This window comes from Chiloscyllium plagiosum, unplaced genomic scaffold (assembly GCF_037043375.1).
Source record: "Chiloscyllium plagiosum isolate Xiang-an unplaced genomic scaffold, Cpla_swu_hap1 HiC_scaffold_9, whole genome shotgun sequence".
Taxonomy (NCBI): Eukaryota; Metazoa; Chordata; class Chondrichthyes; order Orectolobiformes; family Hemiscylliidae; genus Chiloscyllium; species Chiloscyllium plagiosum.
Genome location: NW_028270147.1, coordinates 21,045,331 through 21,065,964, shown reverse-complemented (window position 1 = coordinate 21,065,964; position 20,634 = coordinate 21,045,331). Strand labels below are relative to the sequence as shown.

General features: G+C 41.0%; 1 protein-coding gene across 6 annotated transcripts in view; it reads left to right on the top strand.

Annotated features, from left to right (window-relative positions):
• The window catches only part of evi5b (ecotropic viral integration site 5b), a 295,151-nt gene extending 292,953 nt beyond the window's left edge, over positions 1 to 2,198 (top strand). For all 6 annotated transcript variants that reach the window (XM_043698800.2, XM_043698798.2, XM_043698802.2 and 3 more), the window contains one exon: positions 582 to 2,198. In XM_043698800.2, the coding sequence (XP_043554735.2) occupies positions 582 to 920 (339 nt within the window). In that variant the 3' untranslated portion in view covers positions 921 to 2,198. The remainder of the gene's footprint in view (positions 1 to 581) is intronic.
• Positions 2,199 to 20,634: the final 18,436 nt, after the last annotated feature.

The window sequence follows — 20,634 nt, the reverse complement described above, 5'->3', positions numbered from 1 at the left end:
AAAAATAATCATTTTGGAAGCAAGTATGGATCAATTGAGAAAAGGAACAAAACTGGAAATATGGGATGGCAGGTTGAGAGGGAGCCTTCAATAATACTCACCAAGTGTGTGATTATGTAGTATGTTAATAATTGAACTGTCATTTACTCAGTTCGGATGAAAAGGCTATTCTGGGATGATATTCGTGTATCTCTTAAGGTGGATTTTTATCTTTCATTTTGATAGGCTGATATTGCTGATGGTAAAAGCAAGGTCTGGTCAACACACATATATATTTACAATGTAAGGGAAGGGCAGCTGGATTTTGAATGTCTCTTTAACCCAATGTGTCAGTGAGTTAAATCAGAGGTACAGTTTATTTGCATTTGACTGAAGCACTCAGAATTTAATCAATGATTGCAGTACTTGGTCAATGTTGGAGTATGTAGGAAACCTTGTCTGACGGAATTGACTGCCAGCAGAAATACATTTCAGTAGATAAGTTGTACTGTAGATCTTTTCCAGGTTTTGTTTTTTAAAATACTACAAATGATAAATATTCATGATTGTGGCAAAATAACAATCATATTCTCTTTCAACAGATCATGTGCCTAAAAGGACAGAGGGTCTTCTCCGGCCCACACACTTTTGATAGGATCCATATTGTGAACCACATAGCAGATGATGATTCATTCCACTCCTCTGATGAAGATCTAATTACCGATTCCATGAGGGTTCGTGATCTCCGGGGGGTTCCTCACCATTTTCGCCACCTCAGTAGAAATGCACAAACGGAAACTAATGATAAGGACAGTGAGGACAGTACTGACAGTGATAACGAGGATGGAACTATAGGCTCTGGTCTCTATAACCAGATTAGTAACCAAAATGTCTGCACAGTGAGTCCAAAACAGGTAGAATCTTTCTCCACCACCGTGTGACCATCACTGTGAACACATGAGGCTTTCTGGTTCATATCAAAGACCAGGTGGGCTCCAATCATTCAGACTTGAATGCAGCTTTCAGTCTGGCCTGCTGATTAAACTAAAGGACTAAAGTGAGGAATTATATAGGCATCTGCCATTGAAATGGTGGAGATGATGTACTGAATTTCATAATGGATTTTTTTTGGGGGTGGGTGGTCATTTTACCTGTTCTTTTGTCTGCCTTAACCTTTGCCAAACCTTTTCAATATAATTGTTGTTGCCACATGCTAGTATGGGAAAGAGCGTGTGAAACAGACAGGAGATAAGATGTTGACAGTATTATATACAGTATCTCCTTTCTTAAAACTTGAAATGCACACTTTCTAATTTATTTAGAATGGGAGAGTTTGTTTTTTTTTCCTTTTGCTTGGTAGTTCAGTCAGTGGAGTTGAAAACCCTTGGGACATTGGTTGCTTATAAAAAGATGCATCATCTTGTGCAATATTGTATTTTATGCTAATGAGAACAAATTTTACTTGTTTATGACAGAAATGTACCATGATGGTCTTAACGGAGGATTAATTAAATGCGTTAGTGCCTTCAAGGCACATTTTGGTCAGTAATATGTCAGCAGATGGTTTTAATTGGGCATCACAGTACAAAGAATATGTGCAATTGGAACATTTTTTTAAAAAGAAAACAGCTCATGACTTAGGATCCCAGCACAAAAACTTGTATCTTAAAGAAAGATACTTTTATAAGTATAAAATAAAATCAAATACTAAGATTTCTGTTTGTAGATCTTTACATGATTTTCCCCTTTTAATTTGTGTTTTCATTTGAGGTGTTTGATAACAAATAGTAATGTACCTGTGGTATGTGTTACAGCAATATCTACTTTTGTGTTACTTTGTTCTGATGGAGAAATGTAGTTAAGCTTTAATATAAATACCTTTTAAATGTTAACTGGGAATGCATTGCATTTCTTTCATTGCAACAACTGGCCACCTGAAAAAGAAATTGGAAAGTTCAACATGGTCATGTGCTGGTTACCCTAACAAATACCGTTCAAGGAATTGTAAAAACACTATACAGAAACTCTGTTACACAGAGTTGAAGGCATCTCCTCAGAAAATATCCTTGGTAAATGTGCGTTAGCTCTGCTTGGCAGTTGTTAACACGAGCTTTTTCACTTCACTAATAAGAATGCTTGTATAAACACTCAGTGTTTCTCTTTTAACTTTAAATTATAACAAGATCACAAATAAACTTTTCATGATTTTAAAGGGATAATATTGTTTCTCATTATTTAACATGGTTTCTTATTGATGAAGTAGCAGAGAATCTTAAACCAAAAGATATGGTGATTTGATGCGCAGTTCTATATTTTAAGATAAGTATTTACTTATCATTCAAAAAAATTGTTTTTGTTGCAATTTTCACTTCAAAATGGCACTCATATGAATGTAGATTAATTTCAAAATACCTGAAGATAATTTGTTGCACTGATTTAATTTGTCTTTTGTTAATCTTACTAATCTTTTTGGTTAATTTAATATTACTTTATAATCAAATGAGTAAAATTATTAGATTTAAAAGCAAATTAGTGTGAACGTAGAACAATACAGCACCGTAAGGCCCTCTTGCCCTCGATGTTGTGCCGACCTGTGAAACCATTCTGAGGCCTATCTAACCTACACTATTCCATTCTTGTCCATATACCTATCCAATGACTATTTAAATGCCCTTAAAGTTGGCAAGTCTACTACTGTTGCAGGCAATGTGTTCCATGTCCCTACTACTGAGTAAAGAAACTACCTCTGACATCTGTTCTATATTTATCATCTCTCAATGTAAAGCTATGACCCATCATACTAGGCATCACCATCTGAGGAAAAAGGCTCTCACTGTCCAACCTATCTAACCCTCTGATTATCTTAAATGTCTCAATTAAGTCACTTCTCAACCTTCTCTCTAATGAAAACAGCTTCAAGTCCCTCAACCTCTCCTTGTAAGACCTTCCCTCCATACCAGGCAACATCCTCATAAATCTCCTCTGAACCCTTTCCAAAGCTTCCACATCCTTCCTATAATGTGGTGACCAGAACAGTATGCAAAACTCCAAATGTGGCTGCACCAGAGTTTTATACAGCTGCAGCATGATCTCATGGTTCCAAAACTCAATCTCTCTACCAATAAAAGCTAAGACACATATGCCATCTCAACAACCCTATGTACATAGACACCAAGATCTCTCTGCTCATCTACACTACCAAGAATCTTACCATTAGCCCAGTACTTTGCATTCCTGTTACTCCTTCCAAAGTGAATCACCTCACACTTTCCGCATTGAACTCCATTTGCCACCTCTCAGCCCAGCTCTGCAGCTTATCTATGTCTCTGTGTAACCTACAACATCCTTCATCACTATCCACAACTCTAGCGGCCTTAGTGTCATCCACAAATTTACTAACCCATCCGTCTATGCCCTCATCCAGGTCATTTATAAAAATGACAAACAACATGAAACCTAACAGATCCTTGTGATATCCTACTAGTAACAACTTCAGGATGAATATTTACCATCTACCACCACCCTCTGTCTTCTTTCAGCTAGCCAATTTCTGATCCAAACTGCTATATCACCCTCAATCCCATACCTCCATATTTTGTGCAATAGCCTACTGTGGGGAACCTTATCAAATGCCTTACTGAAATACATATACACCACATCAACCGCTTTACCCTCATCCACCTGTTTGGACACCATCTCAAAGAACTTAATATGGTTTTTAAGGTACGACTTACCCTTCACAAGACCATGTTGACTATCTCTAATCAACTTATTCCTTTTTAGATGATTATAAATCCTATCTTTTATAACCCTTTCCAACACTTTACCCACAACTGAAGTAAAGCTCACAGGTCTATAATTTCCAGGGTTGTGTCTCCTCTCCTTGAACAAGGGGACAACATTTGCTATCCTCCATCTTCTGGCACTATTCCCGTAGACAATGACAATATAAAGATCAAAGCTAAAGGCTCGGCAATCTCCTCCCTGGCTTCCCAGAGAATCCTACGATAAATCCCATCTGGCCCAGGGGACTCATCTATTTTTACTCTTTCCAGAATTGCTAACATCTCCTCCTTATACACCTCAATCCCATTTAGTCTAGTAGCCTGTATCTCCTTAACCACACTGTCTTTTTCTAGTGTGAATACTGATGAAAAGTATTTAACACTTCCCCTATCTCCTCTGACACCACGCACAACTTCCCGCTATTATGCTTGATTGGCCGTATTCTTACTCTAGTCATTCTTTTATTCCTGGTATACCTACAGAAAGCTTTAGGGTTTTCCTTAATCCTATCTGCCAAAGACTTCTCACGTCCCCTCCTGACTCCTCTTAGCTCTCTCTTCAGGTCTTTCCTGGCTAACCTGTAACTCAAATGTCCTAACTGAGCCATCATATCTCATCTTAACATAAGCCTCCTTCTTCCTCTTGATGAGATTCAACTTCCTGAGTAAACCACGGCTCCCGCTCTCGACAACTTCCTCCCTGCCTGACCGGCACATACTTATCAAGGACCTGCAGAAGTTAGTCCTTGAATGAGTTCCACATTTCAATTGTGCCCATCCCCTGCAGTTTCCTTCCCCATCCAATACATCCTAAACCTTGCCTAATCGCCTGTAATTGCCTTTCCCCCAGCTATAACTCTTGCCCTATGGTATATACACATCCCTTACCATCACTAAAGTAAACATAACCGAATTGTGATCGCTATCACCAAAGTGCTCACCTACCTCCAAATCTAACACCTGGCCGGGTTCATTACCCAGTATCAAATCTAATGTGGCCTCACCCCTTTTTGGCCTGTCTACATACTGTGCTGAAAAATGTGCTGCTGGAAAAGCGCAGCATCAAAGGAGCTCCTGTCACTCTCGCTCCTATCGAGGATCATCTTTGCTATCCGATCTTCTACATCTCTGGAACTGTTTGGAGACCTATAGAAACTCCCAACAAGATGACCTCTCCTTTCCTGTTTCTAATCTCAGCCCACACTACTTCAGTGGACGGGTCCTCAAATATCCTTTCTGCAACCATAATACTGTCCACACCAACCCCTCTTTTACTATTTTCTAAATCACAGAACCAGCAATAACCATTCCTATCCCTGCTCTACTCAAGTCTCTGAAATGGCCACAACATCAAAATCCCAGGTACCGACCCATGCTGCAAGTTCACCCACCCACCGGATGCTCCAGCATTGAAGCAGACACTTCAAACTAACTTCTTGCTTGCCGGTGCCTTCTTGCAATCTTAAAATCTTAGTTCTGACTTCACTACTCTCATACTCGAACTACAATTTTGGTTCCCATCCCCCTGTTGAATTAGTTTTAACCCACCCGAAGAGCATTAGCAAAATTTCCCCCCAGGATATTGGAACCCCTCTCGTTCAGGTGAAGACCATCCTGTTTGTAGAAGTCCCACCTACCCCAGAAAGAGCCCCAATTATCCAGGAATCCAAAGCCCTCCATCATGCACCATCCCTGTAGCCACGTGTTCAACTCCTCTCTCTCCCTATTCCTCGCCTCGCTAGCACGTGGCATTGGTCACAAACCAGAGATAACTCTGTTTATTCTAGCTCTAAGCTTCCACCCTCACTCCCTGAATTTCTGCCTTAAATCCCCATCTCTCTTCCTCCCTATGTCATTGGTGCCTATGTGGCCCATGACTTGGGGCTGTTCCCCCTCAAGGATCCCAAAAACACAATCAGAGACATTACGAATCCTGGCACCTGGGAGGCAACACACCAACAGTGAGTCTCTCTCTCGTTCCCATAGAATCTCCTACCTTCCCCCTAACTATGGAGTCTCCAATGAATAATGCTCTGCTCCTCTTAACCTTCTGAGCAACAGGGACAGACTCCGTGCTCGAGACCTTTTCCCCATTGCTTAACCCTTGGTAAGTCATCCCCTCCAACAGTATCCAAAACAGCATACTTGTTGAGGGGAATGTTCACAGGGGATCCTTGCACTGCCTGTCTGTTCCCTTTCTGTCCCCTGACAGTAACCCATCTACCTGAGGTTTGACTACCACCCTATAACTCTTCTCAATAACCCCTTCCACCTTCTGAATGATCCCCTTCTGCCTTTCTGAAAGTAAAACAAAACATGCTGAAAATACTCAAATCTGGGAAAATAACAGAATTTCCTTGCATTATCCCTTGATCTTTTTAAGAGAGAGAAATCTATTGATCTCAGTCTTTGAACATACTCAACAACAGAACCTCCACATTCCTCTAGGGCAGAGAATTCCAAAGATTCACCACCTTCTGAATGAAAGAATGGCTCCTCATCTCAGTCCAAATTGGTTTGCCCCTTATTCTGATGTTCTAGAGCCTCCAGACAGGGGAGGCATCCTTCTTAGATCCACACTGTCATTCCCTGTAAGAATAGCATATTTTTGAATGAGATTATCTCTCATTCTTTATATTCCAGAGAATATGGGCCCATCTATTTGATATTTTCTCAGAGTCCTCAACCGCTCCTCATATGACAAGCCCTTCATTTCCAAGGTTATTCTTGTAAACCTACTCTGGACCCCTCCAACGGCAGCACATCCTTCCTTAGATACGGGGCCCTAAATATTCCAAATGTGATGTGATCAGAGCCTTATACAGGCTCAGCAGTACATTTCTGCTCTTTTATTCTAGCCCTCTCAAAATAAACGCTAACATTGCATTTTTCTTTCTAACTGTCAACTGAACCTGCAGTTTAACCTGAAGAGTATCCTGAACTAGGACTCATAAATCCTTCTTGTGTTTCAGCTTTTCCAAAACATTTCTCCATTTAGAGAATAGTCTGCCTCTATCTCTCCTACCAAAGTTCATAATTTCACACTGTCCCACACTGTGGTCCATCTGCCACTTTTTTGCTGACTCTAAGCCTACCCAAATCCTTCTACAGCCTCCCTGCCTCCACAACACTACCTGGCCCTATATCTAACTTTGTGTCATCAGCAAACTAAGCAAAAGTGTCCTCAGTTCCTTCTCTAAATAATTAATGTATATCGTGAATAACTGTGGTGCTAACACTGACCCCTGCGGAACACCCTTGAATGCATCCTGAAAAACACCCCTTTATCCCCACACTCTGCCTTCTCCCAGTCAGTCCCTAATACCATCTTAAGTCAAAAATCACACAACACCAGGTTATAGTCCAACAGGTTTATTTGAAAGACATGAGCTTTTGGAAGAAGAGAGGCTCTGAAAGTTTGTGTTTTTCAAATAACCTGTTGGACTATAACCTGGTGTTGTGTGATTTTTGACCTTACCCAATCCAACACCAGCACCTCCACTTCATCTTATGAGGTAGCACAGAACTGCACCTAACACTCCAAATGTTGTTTCGCCAAGACACTCCATAATTACAGCAAAACATTTTTATTCCTATATTCAATTCTTCTTGTAATAAAGATGCCATATATCAAATACCTTAAGTGTCTGCATGTTAACATTCAGTGATTCCTGAACAAGCACATCCAAGACCCTACAGATCTTTCACTGATAAGAAAACATTCTATGTTAGCTTTTCCTACCAAAGTGAATAACCTAATATCTCTCTTCACATCATACTTCATCTGATTAATTTTTTTCTGACTTATAGCCTTTCCAAATCTCCTTATTTGCATCCTCCTCACACCGAATTTTGGGTCACCTGCAAACTTGGAAATTATTGATATACATTGTGAATAGCTGATGACCACTAACACTCCACTCGTCATAACCTGCCAGCCTGAAAATGACTCCTATATTCCTAATCTCTGTTTTCTGTCAGTTAGCCAGTTTTGAATCCATGCCAATATGACCCCACGGTCCTCAGTTATATGTGATCTAATTTTGCTTACTTATTTGTACGATTTTGTCAAAAACCTTCTGTAAACTAAAATCTGCAATATCCATTACATGCCCCATATCTATTACACGCTCAGAAAGCTCCCCACATGTTTATGAAACATAATTTCCCTTACATAAATCCATACTGACTCTGCAAATCCTGTTATTTTTCGAAGAGTCTTGTTAACATATCCTTTATTCCTATGTCTGATATTAGGCCAATTGACCTGTTTTTCTCCATTTTTTTTGTTTGATTCTTTCTTAAATTGTGATATTATATTTACCACCTTCCAATTTACAGGGATCATTCCAGAGTCGAGAATTTTGAGTGATGGCATCAAAGAGTCTACTATCTCTATAGCCACTTCTGTCAATATTCCCTTTCTTAGTGCTTTCCCTTCTTGATCCTCCTTTACAGAAGTCGGAAATTCTCCCAATCCTTTGAATTACCAAATTTTGTCGATTTTATAGGCATCTTCCTTTAATCTAATGCCAACATTGATTTATTTTATTAGTTGTAGTTAAAACATTTGTTGCACTGAAGTAATCTATTTTTGTTGAAATTAACGTTCCTTAAATTCTAACCATTGTCTGACTACTATCATATATTTTAATGTACTACCATAGCAAATTTGCCTCTCATAGTTTCATAAGCTTAATGACATTTCTATTGTTGCAACCATATGGATAAAATATAAGAGGAGGAAATTCTAAAATCCTTTGAACATTCTTTAACAAACCCAATCTGAATACTGCTGAAAGTTTGGGATCCTTACTCCTTTGTGCTAAGCTCCAGGATCACCCATCCTCTAAGGTTACGCCAGCAATTCTAACCTTCATTAACTTCCTCACCTAAATGTCAAATTCCCATTTCCAATGTGGTACATGCTACCACCTAGATTGGTATTCACAGGAGTTAGACAAAGAAGATAAAATTGAAACAGAATATTGTTTTATGAGTTTTGAAAAAGATCAGGGGAGGGGGAGTAATTGAATAACTCTCTAAGAGTCATCACAGACCCAGGAAGGAATAAATACAGTGCTCTGGATTCAAAGCGTATTAAAAAAATTGTACATCAAAATATGCAAAAGCTCAAAGTGGGACTTGAACCCACAATGTACTGACTCAAGCAAGGCTACCAACTGAACCTTTCAACTGCCTCTTGCGTTAACCCTAGTTTAATACCAAATACTAAAATGTTGTGCAATTAAAATTTATTTAAGGGAGAAGAAGCAACAAACCAAAAAGAATTGCATAGCTTGTACAGCACAGAAAACAGGCCATCATCTGGAATAGTCCATGCCAGAGTTTATTCTCCACTTTAGCCTTATCCTAACTTTCCTTATCTAATTCTGTCAGCATGACTATATTCCCTTCTTCGTTCGATTATCAAATTTCCCTTTTGATGGATCCATCATTGTGGGAGGAAAACAGAATAATCTCTCGGGAAAGTTACTGGATGCTCATTACCACAGTGGAAGAGTCATTCCTGTTTTCTTCATGTGATAAGTTGGTAAAGATGTAGAACAAAAATTCTTTGCTGTAATAATTCAAAACATTGACCATCTAAGTTATTGTATTTGTGGAAATGATCGTTATTTTTGCTCACAGAATCAAAAGTATTATTGTAGGATGAGACCATTCTGCCCATCATGTCTGCACCAGTTCTTCAAATGAGCATTTTGCTTTCTAATTTAAAGTATTCCCCAACACCATCTTTTCAGCAATTCGTTCATTTGCCTTATTGTCCTATTTTAGTACTCACCTGCATGTGTAATTTGAAAGTATTCTGGAGATTACTACCTTGAGGTCCTGCTTAGGTCCTTAAATTCAGTTTCAGAACCTGCTGTCCCCATTTGCCCTCGCAGTGTTTATGAATCTGCAGTCCCTGCTCCCTCTTGCAGGTTTTATGAAGCTGCTGTCAGAACTGAGTCATGGGATTAGGTATATTTGTTTGGGTGCAGTACTTTCAAAACAGTGAAATCTTCCCTTTAAAACCTTCACTCTAAGAAGAATAGCAGTTTCTTAAATTTTGTTGAAAGTAGAGAAACATTGCCAAAGCTTTTCATCTTTCAATCCTCAGGACAAATGAAAAAGATGTCTGATTTCAAATGATCACAACAAATTTTTTTAAAGGAGAAAAAGGGACTGATTAATTTGCACTTTGATTCTGTGTTGCAATGGAGAATGCAGCAGGGACTTATGTACTCCCTAAATTCTCAGGCAATTCAAAAAGATGCAAGGCTTCAACATATTCCTTTTGTTTGCAGAGAACAGGTGTCTATGTATGAATTTGTGTCACTTCTAGCAAGTGTAAACTCAATTGTTTATCATAATTTTTGATTTATCTATTCATAGGAGTAGACACTGCTATCTATCGCTCATCCCTAATTGTCTTTGTGAATGTGGTGGTGAGTTGCCTTCTTAGACCAGCATTGTCCTTGGGAGCAGGGATGCCATTGTGTTGTGAGGAAGGCAATTCCAGGATTTTGGTCCAGCCCTAGTGAAGGAATGGAGATATAGATCAAATCAGGATGGTGTGCAACTTGGAAGGGGGCTTGCAAGTTGTGGTGTTCACATGCATCAGGTACCCGTGTCCTTCCAAATGCAAGTAGTTGTAGATTTGGAAGATGCTGAATAAGGAGTGAGTCACTGCGTGCATTTGTAGATAGTATGTGCCATTGTTCATTGGTGATGAAGTAAGTGAATGTTGAAAGTGGTGGACAGGGTATCAATTAAATGGGGTGTCTTATCCTGAATGGTCTCTCAAGCTTGTTGAGACAGTGGCACTTTCCAGGCTAGTTCCATCACATTTTTGCCTTATATCTTGCAGGTACGGGATGGGCAATGGGGCAATTGGTAATATTGAACATTGTGCAATAATCGGTGAACGTCCTCATTTCTGACCTAATAATGGAGGGAAGGTCATTTGTGAAGCAGTTAAAGATGATTGGGTTGACGATGCTACCCTGAGGAACTCCTGCAGAGATGTCCTTAGACCGAGATGTCCAACATTTAACAACCATAACCATCTACTTTTGTGCTCTGTATGACTCCAACCAGCAGAGGATTTTCCCTGATTCCCACTGACTCTCATTTTGTTCAGGCTCCTTGATGCCTTACTATTGCCTTGATATCAAGGGAAGTCACTCTCAGCTCACCTCAGGCATTCAGCTCTTTTCTCCATGTTTGGATCAAAACTATAACAAAGTTGGCCACAGCTGTATGGCCCTGGTGGGACTCAATCAATGAGCAGATTATTTCTTGATTGTCTTGTTCATGATCTCTTGCCATGCAGGCCAAACCAGATAAGATGGTAGATTTCATTTCATAAAAGGGCATTAAGTGAGTAGATCAATTTTTATGACAATTGCCAATGGTTGCATGGTTACCATAACACTAGATCTATGCACATGTGCATAGGCCAAATTTTAAAATTTGAATCTTTGTTTTAAAATCCCACCATGGCCTTCCATTGTCCTGTCTCCATCACCTCCCACATCACATCACAACCTGTACTCCTCTAATTCGGGCCTCGCTCTGCCCCTGATTTTAACCAGAGGTGACCATGCCTTCAGCTGCCATGTGCGTAAACTCTGGATTCTCACTCTTCACTCCTCTCCTATTCCAAACCTTTCTACCTCTCTCCTCTTTTAGGAAACTCCTTAAACCGAATGCTTTGACCAAGCTTAACAGACATATAAAATAACGGAGAGACTCAGCTGGTCTAGCATCTTCTGAGGGGGGAGAACCAGAGTTACCGTTTCAAGTCTGACATGACTCCTCTTCGGAAATATTTCTCAATGCGGTTTGGTGTTAACTTTAATTCGTTAATGCTCTTGTGAAATGCTAAGCATCTCAGGGATTGGGTTTAAAACCTTGATTTTCTCACTAACACCAACATTCTTGGAAGATTTCAATATACTTTGGATGCATAATTCCATTGGTAAGTGTTAAATATTTCTTGTTAATATTTGAGCTCATTCTTAATTCAGACTGGAGTTTCAGCTCTTAAATTTCCTATGTGGCTGGACAGTTGCATCACCAGAGATGGTGAAAAAGTGCCACTAAATGATGCAACCAGTCAACTGTAGCAAACTGCCTGAGCTCTCCTGTATCACATCATTGTAGTCAGGACCATATGGGTCACACTGCTACAGAACTGTGTGGAAAGAAAAACGAAGGAGAACTGTTGAAAGTCCATTTATTCTTCTATCAAAAGGCTTACCACTTCTAACATGAATTTGCGCATTCTTGAACAGATGGGGATAAAGAATACAAATTGAAACAATATAGAATTGTGAATGCTCTTTTTGCTATGTTGCTAATCTGCCTTGATTTAATTAAATGCAGATGGGAGGAGACCTTTCCCTCCTATACAAACCACCATTAATTGTAAACTTCCACGATGTGAGAGCTCCACAATATGTCACCAAAATATTCACTTCATATGTACCTTGAGTTGAGTTTCTAATTACTTTCCTGTCAGTCCTTAATTCTTAAGTAAACCTGGGCTTCTTACAAAAATATTTGCAAGGTATTATTTACAGTATGTTTTACTTTTCAATGTAAATCTGTTACATTTTCATAATTGATACCTGTACATCTTGTTAACAGAAGCTATAGATGCAGGCAACACAGTAACAACATTGAAAGAAATACTCTTATACTAAGTATAAGAGTACTACTCTTATAAAATAATCATTAACTAGATAGCTTTTGTATAGTATCTGCATTGTTTAATTTTAATTAAAATAACATTTTTGAAATCATTTAAATGCAACACCAATTTTTAAAATAATTCTAACCAGTTAATTGTTTGATATTTTCACATAAGTTTACTCAACCTCAAATTCTTTCTGATTATTATTACATCACTATTTGTGGTTTTCTTTGCCAATCAACAAATCAGAGGTTGTTTTTCTGTTCAATTCTGATACATGCAAACCAATAACAAGGTAAAAAAAAAGTGGGCAAGAATATATCACTTGATACATCATAGTTGCCCTACACACACTTAAAGCATGATCGTTGCAAGTATTTGCAAATGAAAGATGGGCCTAGTCATGTTATTGCTGAACTCATAATCCAGAGTAAGTTCTGGGGACACAAGTTTGAATCCCACCAGAGCAGCACATGGAATTTAAATTCAATAAAAGTTTAGTATTAAAAATTGACTGTTGGGATAAAACAAAACATTTGGATCATTAATGTCTTTCAGGAAGACCTTCCTAAAATTCCTTCTAGGGAAGGAAATCTGCCAACCATACCCAATCTGGCCTACATGTGACTCCAGGCCCAAAGCGACGTGATTGTACTCTGAAATGCTCTAGCAAGCAAGTCAGTTGTAGCAACTGAGGTGACCTTGTTAAGGCAATGATAGATAGATGTTAAAATAATTGAGGGTTATGGTGAGTGGTTGGACCTGAGTCAACAAAAATCATCAGCAATGATCGAGGGGCCAGATGGCCTACTCCTGCTCCTATCTCTTATGTTCTTGTGAATCACTAGAAAGTCTCCAAAAAGGACTGAAATTGGCAGATTAATGGATATTGAAGAAGGCACAGGAATCAACAATGTCAAACACAACTCTGTTGATCCTTCAGAATGCTTACTAACATTTGGGGGCTGGCTCCAAAATTGGGAGAGCTGTCTCACAGGCTACTAGCAGGGCAGACCCAAACACAAAAATTGCTGGAAAAGCTCAACAGGTCTGGCAACATCTGTCAGAGTTAACGTTTTGAGTCCATGACCCTTCTTCAGAAGTTCAGTTGATCAGTTGGAAAATTGGGCACAGAAATGGCAGATGGTTTTAATTTGGACAAGTGTGAAGTGGTGGATTTTAGGAGGTCAAATGCAAGAAGGGAATATATGGTACATGGCAGGAGCCTTAGGAGCTTTGATATACTGAGGGATCTTAAAGTAGAAATCTATAATTCTCTGAAAATGGGAACATGGATAGATAGCATAGCGAAGAAGGCAGTCAGCATGTTTGTCTTCATCGGTTAGGACATTGAGTATAAAAGTTGGCAAGTCATGTTGCAGCTGTATAAAACTTTAGTTAGGCCACATTTGGAGTTTTGTTTGCAGTTCTGGTTGCCAAACTATAGGAAGGATGTGGAGGCTTTGGAGAAGGTACAAAAGAGGCCTGGATTGGAGTGCATGAGCTAGAAGGATAGGTTGGACAAACTTGGATAGTTTTTGCTTGGGCAACGGAGGCAGAGGAGCAACTAGATTGAAGTGTATAAAATTATGAGAGGCATGAATAGGATGGACAGTCGGAGTCTTCCCAGGGTGGAAATGTCAATTCTAAGGGGCACAGGTTTAAAGTGAGAAGGGGAAAGTTTAAAGGAGATGTGCAAGGCAAGTTTTTTTGCACAGAGGCAGTAGGTGTCTGGAACATGGTGCCAGGGTAGCTGGTAGAAGCAGATATGATAGCAACATTTAAGAGGCATTTAGATAGACACATGAACAGGCAAAGATTAGAGGGATATAGATCATGTGCAGGCAGATGGGATTAATGTACAGTGGAACATTGTCAGCACATTCATGATGGGCTGAAAGGCTGTTCCTGTGTTGTACTAGTCTATATTCTACAGCATTGGTTCAATCATAGACAAAAGAGCTGACTTCCAGAGCTGAGGTCAGAGTGACTGCCCTTGCTGCCAAGGCTGTATTTGACTGAATATGGCACCAAAGCCTCAACAAAACTGGAGTCGATGGGTGTTAGTGGTAAAACTCTCCCCTGACACATCGGAAGATAGTTGTGGTTGTTTGAGGTCAGTCATCTCAGATCCAGGACATGTAAAGCGAATTATACAGTAAACGGAAGGGCCTTGGGAAAAATTGATGAGCAGAGAGATCTTTGAGTTCAGGTCCATTGTACCCTGAAGGTTGCTGCACAGGTAGATAGAGTGGTCAAGAAGGCATATGGTATGCTTGCCTTCATCGGACGGGGTATTGAGTAGAAGAGCTGGCAAGTCATGTTAAAATTGTACTAGACATTGGTTCGGCCGCATTTAGAATACTGTGTACAGTTCTGGTTGCCCCATGACAAAGAGGATAGAACATATAGAACATAGAACATAGAAGAATACAACGCAGTACAGGCCCTTCGGCCCTCGATGTTGCGCCGATCCAAGCCCACCTAACCTACACTAGCCCACTATCCTCCATATGCCTATCCAATACCCGCTTAAATGCCCATAATGAGGGAGAGTCCACCACTGCTACTGGCAGGGCATTCCATGAACTCACGACTCGCTGAGTAAAGAACCTACCCCTAACATCTGTCCTATACCTACCCCCCCTTAATTTAAAACTATGCCCCCTTGTAATAGCTGACTCCATACGTGGAAAAAGATTCTCACTGTCGACCCTATCTAAACCCCTAATCATCTTATACACCTCTATCAAGTCACCCCTAAACCTTCTTTTCTCCAATGAAAACAACCCCAAGTGCCTCAGCCTTTCCTCATACGATCTTTCTACCATACCAGGCAACATCCTGGTAAACCTCCTCTGCACCCGTTCCAGTGCCTCCACATCCTTCCTATAGTATGGCGACCAAAACTGCACACAATACTCCAGATGCGGCCGCACCAGAGTCTTATACAACTGCAACATGACCTCAGTACTCCGGAACTCAATTCCTCTACCAATAAAAGCCAGTACGCCATATGCCTTCTTCACCGCACTATTTACCTGGGTGGCAACTTTCAAAGATTTGTGTACATGGACACCAAGATCCCTCTGCTCATCCACACTACCAAGTATCTGACCGTTAGCCCAGTACCCCATCTTTTTATTACTCTTACCAAAGTGAATCACCTCACACTTACCTACATTGAACTCCATTTGCCACCTTTCTGCCCAGTTCTGCAGCTTATCTATATCCCGCTGTAACCTGCCACATCCTTCCTCACTGTCTACAACTCCTCCAACTTTCGTATCATCCGCAAACTTGCTCACCCAACCTTCTAACCCCTCCTCCAGGTCATTTATAAAAATGACAAACAGCAATGGTCCCAAAACAGATCCTTGCGGAACACCGCTAGTGACGGCACTCCAAGATGAACCTTTGCCATCAACTACTATCCTCTGTCTTCTTCCAGCCAGCCAACTCCTAATCCAAACCTCCAACTCACCCTCAATGCCATACCTCCGTATTTTTTGCAGTAGTCTACCATGGGGAACCTTATCAAACGCCTTACTAAAATCCATATACACCACATCTACTGCTTTCCCCTCGTCCACCTCCTTAGTCACCTTCTCAAAGAATTCAATAAGGTTTGTGAGGCACGACCTGCCCTTCACAAAACCATGCTGACTATCCTTGATCACATTATTCCTATCCAGATGTTCATAAATCCTATCCCTTACAATTCTCTCTAAGATTTTGCCCACAACAGAAGTGAGACTCACCGGCCTATAGTTACTAGGCCTACTGCCCTTCTTGAACAAGGGAACCACATTTGCTAGCCTCCAATCTTCTGGCACTACTCCTGTAGACAACGAGGACATAAAAATCAAGGCCAATGGCTCTGCAATCTCCTCCCTTGCTTCCCAGAGAATCCTAGGATAAATGCCATCAGGCCCAGGGGACTTATCTATTTTCACCCTTTCCAGAATTTCCAACACCTCTTCTCTGCATACCTCAAAGCCATCCATTCTACTTAATTGTGACTCAGTACTCACATTGACAACAATGTCCTGTTCCTGATTGAATACTGACGAAAAGTATTCATTCAGTGTCTCCCCAATCTCTTCAGCCTCCACACGCAACTTCCCACTACTATCCTTGACTGGACCTATTCCTACCCTAGTCATTCTTTTATTCCTGACATACCTATAGAAAGCCTTAGGGTTTTCCCTAATCCTACCAACTAAGGACCTTTCATGTCCCCTCCTTGCTGCTCTTAGCTCTCTCTTCAGGTCCTTCCTGGCTACCTTATAACTCTCAATCGCCCCAATTGAACCTTCACGCCTCATCTTTACATAGGCCGCCCTCTTCCATTTAACAAGGGATTCCAATTCCTTATTAAACCACGGCTCCCTCACACGCCCCTTTCCTCCCTGCCTGACGGGCACATACTTATCAAGGACACTCAATAGTTGCTCCTTGAACAAGCTCCACATATCAATTACACCCTTGCCTTGAAGCTTACTTTTCCAGGCCACACATCCTAAGTCATGCCTCACAGCATCATAATTTCCCTGCCCCCATCTATAACTCTTGCCCTGTAGTGCACACTTATCCCTCTCCATCACTGGAGTAAAAGTCACCGAATTGTGGTCACTGTCCCCAAAGTGCTCACCTACCTCTAATTCTAACACCTGGCCTGGTTCATTACCCAGAACCAAATCCAGTATGGCCTCACTTCTTGTTGGCCTATCTACATATTGTGTCAGGAAACCCTCCTGCACACATTGGACAAACACTGACCCATCTAACGAACTTGAGCTATAGCTTTCCCAATTAATATCAGGAAAGTTAAAGTCCCCCATAACAACCACCCTATTACTTTCACTCTTCTCTTGAATCATCCTCGCAATCCTTTCTTCTACGTTTCTAGGACTATTAGGAGGCCTGTAAAAAACTCCTAACAGGGTGACCTCACCTTTCCTATTCCTAACCTCAGCCCAAACTACCTCAGATGGTGAGTCCTCATCCATCGTCCTTTCCACAGCTGTAATACTATCTTTGACAAGCAATGCCACACCTCCCCCTCTTTTACCCCCACCTCTGACCCTACTAAAACATTTAAACCCTGGAACCTGCAACAGCCAATCCTGTCCCTGTTCTACCCATGTCTCCGTAATAGCCACAACATCGAAGTCCCAGGTACCAACCCACGCTGCAAGTTCACCTACCTTATTTCGTATACTTCTTGCATTGAAGTATACACACTTCAAACCACTTCCCTGTTTACAGGCACCCTCCTTTGAAATTGATGCCATGTTCCTAACCTCCCAACACTCCAGGTCCTGCACCCTAAAGCTACAGTCTGGGTTCCCATGCCCCTGCAGAGTTAGTTTAAACCCCCCCCCCAAGAGCACTAGCAAACCTCCCACCAAGGATACTGGTGCCCCTCAGGTTCGGGTGTAGACCATCCTGTTTATAGAGGTCTCACCTTCCCCAGAAAGAACCCCAGTTATCCAAATACCGGAATCCCTCCCTCCTGCACCATCCCTGTAGCCACGCATTTAACTGTTCTCTCTCCCTATTCCTCGACTTTCTATCACGTGGCACGGGTAACTAACCAGAGACAACAACTCTGTTTGTTCTAACTCTGAGCTTCCAACCTAGCTCCCTGAAAGCCTGCCTAACATCCTCAGCGCTCCTCCTACATATGTCATTGGTGCCAATGTGGACCACGACTTCGGGCTGCTCCCCCTCCCCCTTAAGGACCCGGAAAACACGATCAGAGACATCACGTACCCTTGCACCTGGGAGGCAACATACCAAATGTGGATGTGGATGCTATGGAGAGGGTGCAGAGAAGGTTTACGAGGATGTTGTCTGGTATGGAAGGTGTTAACTATGAAGAGAGGTTGAGTAAGTTAGGATTGTTTTCATTAGAAAAAAGGAGATTGAGGGGGGACCTGATTGAGGTCTACAAAATCATGAAGGGTATAAACAGGGTAGATAGAGATAAGCTTTTTCCCAGGGTGAAGGATTCAAGCTTTCAAGGTGAGAGGTGAAAACTTTACGGGGGATACATGCGGCAAGTACTTTATACAGAAGGTGGTGGGTGTCTGGAACGCATTGCCAGCAGAGGTAGTAGAGGCAGGCACGGTAGATTCATTTAAGATGCGTCTGGACAGATGCATGAGTAGGTGGGGAGCAGAGGGATACAGATGCTTAGGAACTGGGTGACAAGTGGATTTGGATCAGCTCAGGCTTGGAGGGCTGGAGGGCCGAAGGGCCTGTTCTTGGGGTGTAAATTTTCTTTGTTCTTTTATCTCTGCAGGCTTTCCCCAGAGTTGTGTCCTAGGCCGAACCATCTTCAGCTGCTTCATCAGTGACCCTCCCTCCATCATAAAGTCAAATGTGGGGATGTCTGCCAATGATTACACAATGCTCAGCACCATTTGCGACTCCCCAGATACTGAAGTAGTCCATGTTCAAATGCAGCAAGACTCGATCCACATCTAAGCTTGGGCTGAAAGGCAACAAGTAGCATTTGTGCCACAAAACTACCAGACAATGATCATCTCCAACAAGAGAGATTCTCACCATCACTCATTGACATTCAATGGCTTTACCATCACTGAATCCCATGCCATTCTGGGGTTTACCATTGACCAGAAACTGAACTGTACTGGTCATATCAATATATTAGTTGCGAGTGCAGGTCAGAGACTAGGGATCCTGTGGTAAGTAATTTATTTCCTGTCTCCCCAGAGCCTGTTTGCCATCCACAAGAACATAATGCCCACTTGTCTGGATGAATTCGGTTCAAACAACACATGAGAAGCTTGACACTGTCAAAGTGATCCACTCGATTGACGCCACATCCAGAAGGATCCACTTCATCCATTTCTGGTGCTGAGAATCTCAAAGATGAGCTCCAGAAATTCACCAAAGATCCTTACACACACCTTCCAAACACACGACCACTTCCACCTACAAGGGCAAGGGCAGCAGATACATGGGAACACCCATCACCTTCAAGTTCCCCTTCAAACCACTCACCATTCTGGATTGGAAATGTATCACCATTCCTTCACTATAGCTGGGTCAAATTCACAGAACTCCCTCCCTAACAGTCCTATGGGTCTACCTGCAGCATATGGTCTGCAATGGTTCAAGAAGGTAGCTCACCAGGACCTCAAAGGCAACTAGGAACACGCAATAAATGCTTGCTCATCCAGTGACATACACATCCCATGAGTGAATAAATAAAAATGAATTATATTCATAGACTCCCTACAGCATGGAAGCAGGCCATTCTGCCCATCTGTGCTGACCCACCAAAGACCATCCCACACAAATCAATCCCCCTAACCTATCGCTGTAACCCTGCATTTCCCATTGCTAATCTAGATAGCCTGCACATCCCTGGACACTGTGAGCAATATCGCATAGCCAATCCTTCATCTGTCTTATGGTCTGTGGATGAAGGTTTGAGCCTCCATCCTAGGATCCATTTTAAAGGCCTCTATTTTTTTACACTGATCTTTTTGTCCAAGTATTTGAACCATATAGGAAAGTGAATAGAATGAAGCTTCTTATGACTCATTTGTTTATAGTATGAGTTTACCTCCTGTTAACACATCAATCATCTTCTGAAACTTGCTTCTGACTAACTTTATTCTTCTTACATTCAAATCAGATTTGCCATCATATCTTTTATCATATGTCCTATATAGACTAACTTGTTCCAGTGTGACATCATCCACTTCAGTCTTCATTCAGCTTTTTCATCCTTTTTAAATCTTTCTGCTCTCACCTTAAAAATATGCCCCCTAATTTTGAACTAATTACATTTCATTTTATTTTTATAAAGTATTTTATATTATAAAATCCAATATAATGTAACAGAATCGTCAGTGTACATCTTGCAGAGTGACAGAAAAAATGAATCACATTCATATCCATGTGTTTCAATAAACAAAACTGCACCTGATGATTAATTTATGAGATTGCAGAGATCTGGCCTTGTGTTAAAACCCAATATCAAATTTGCTGTTAAAAAAATTTGATGTGCATATATATTTGTTCATGGACCACCATTTATTGACCATCACTAGTTGCCCATGAGAAAGTGATAGTGAGCTATGTCTTGAATCGATGCAGTCCTTGGTATATAGGTATGCATACCAA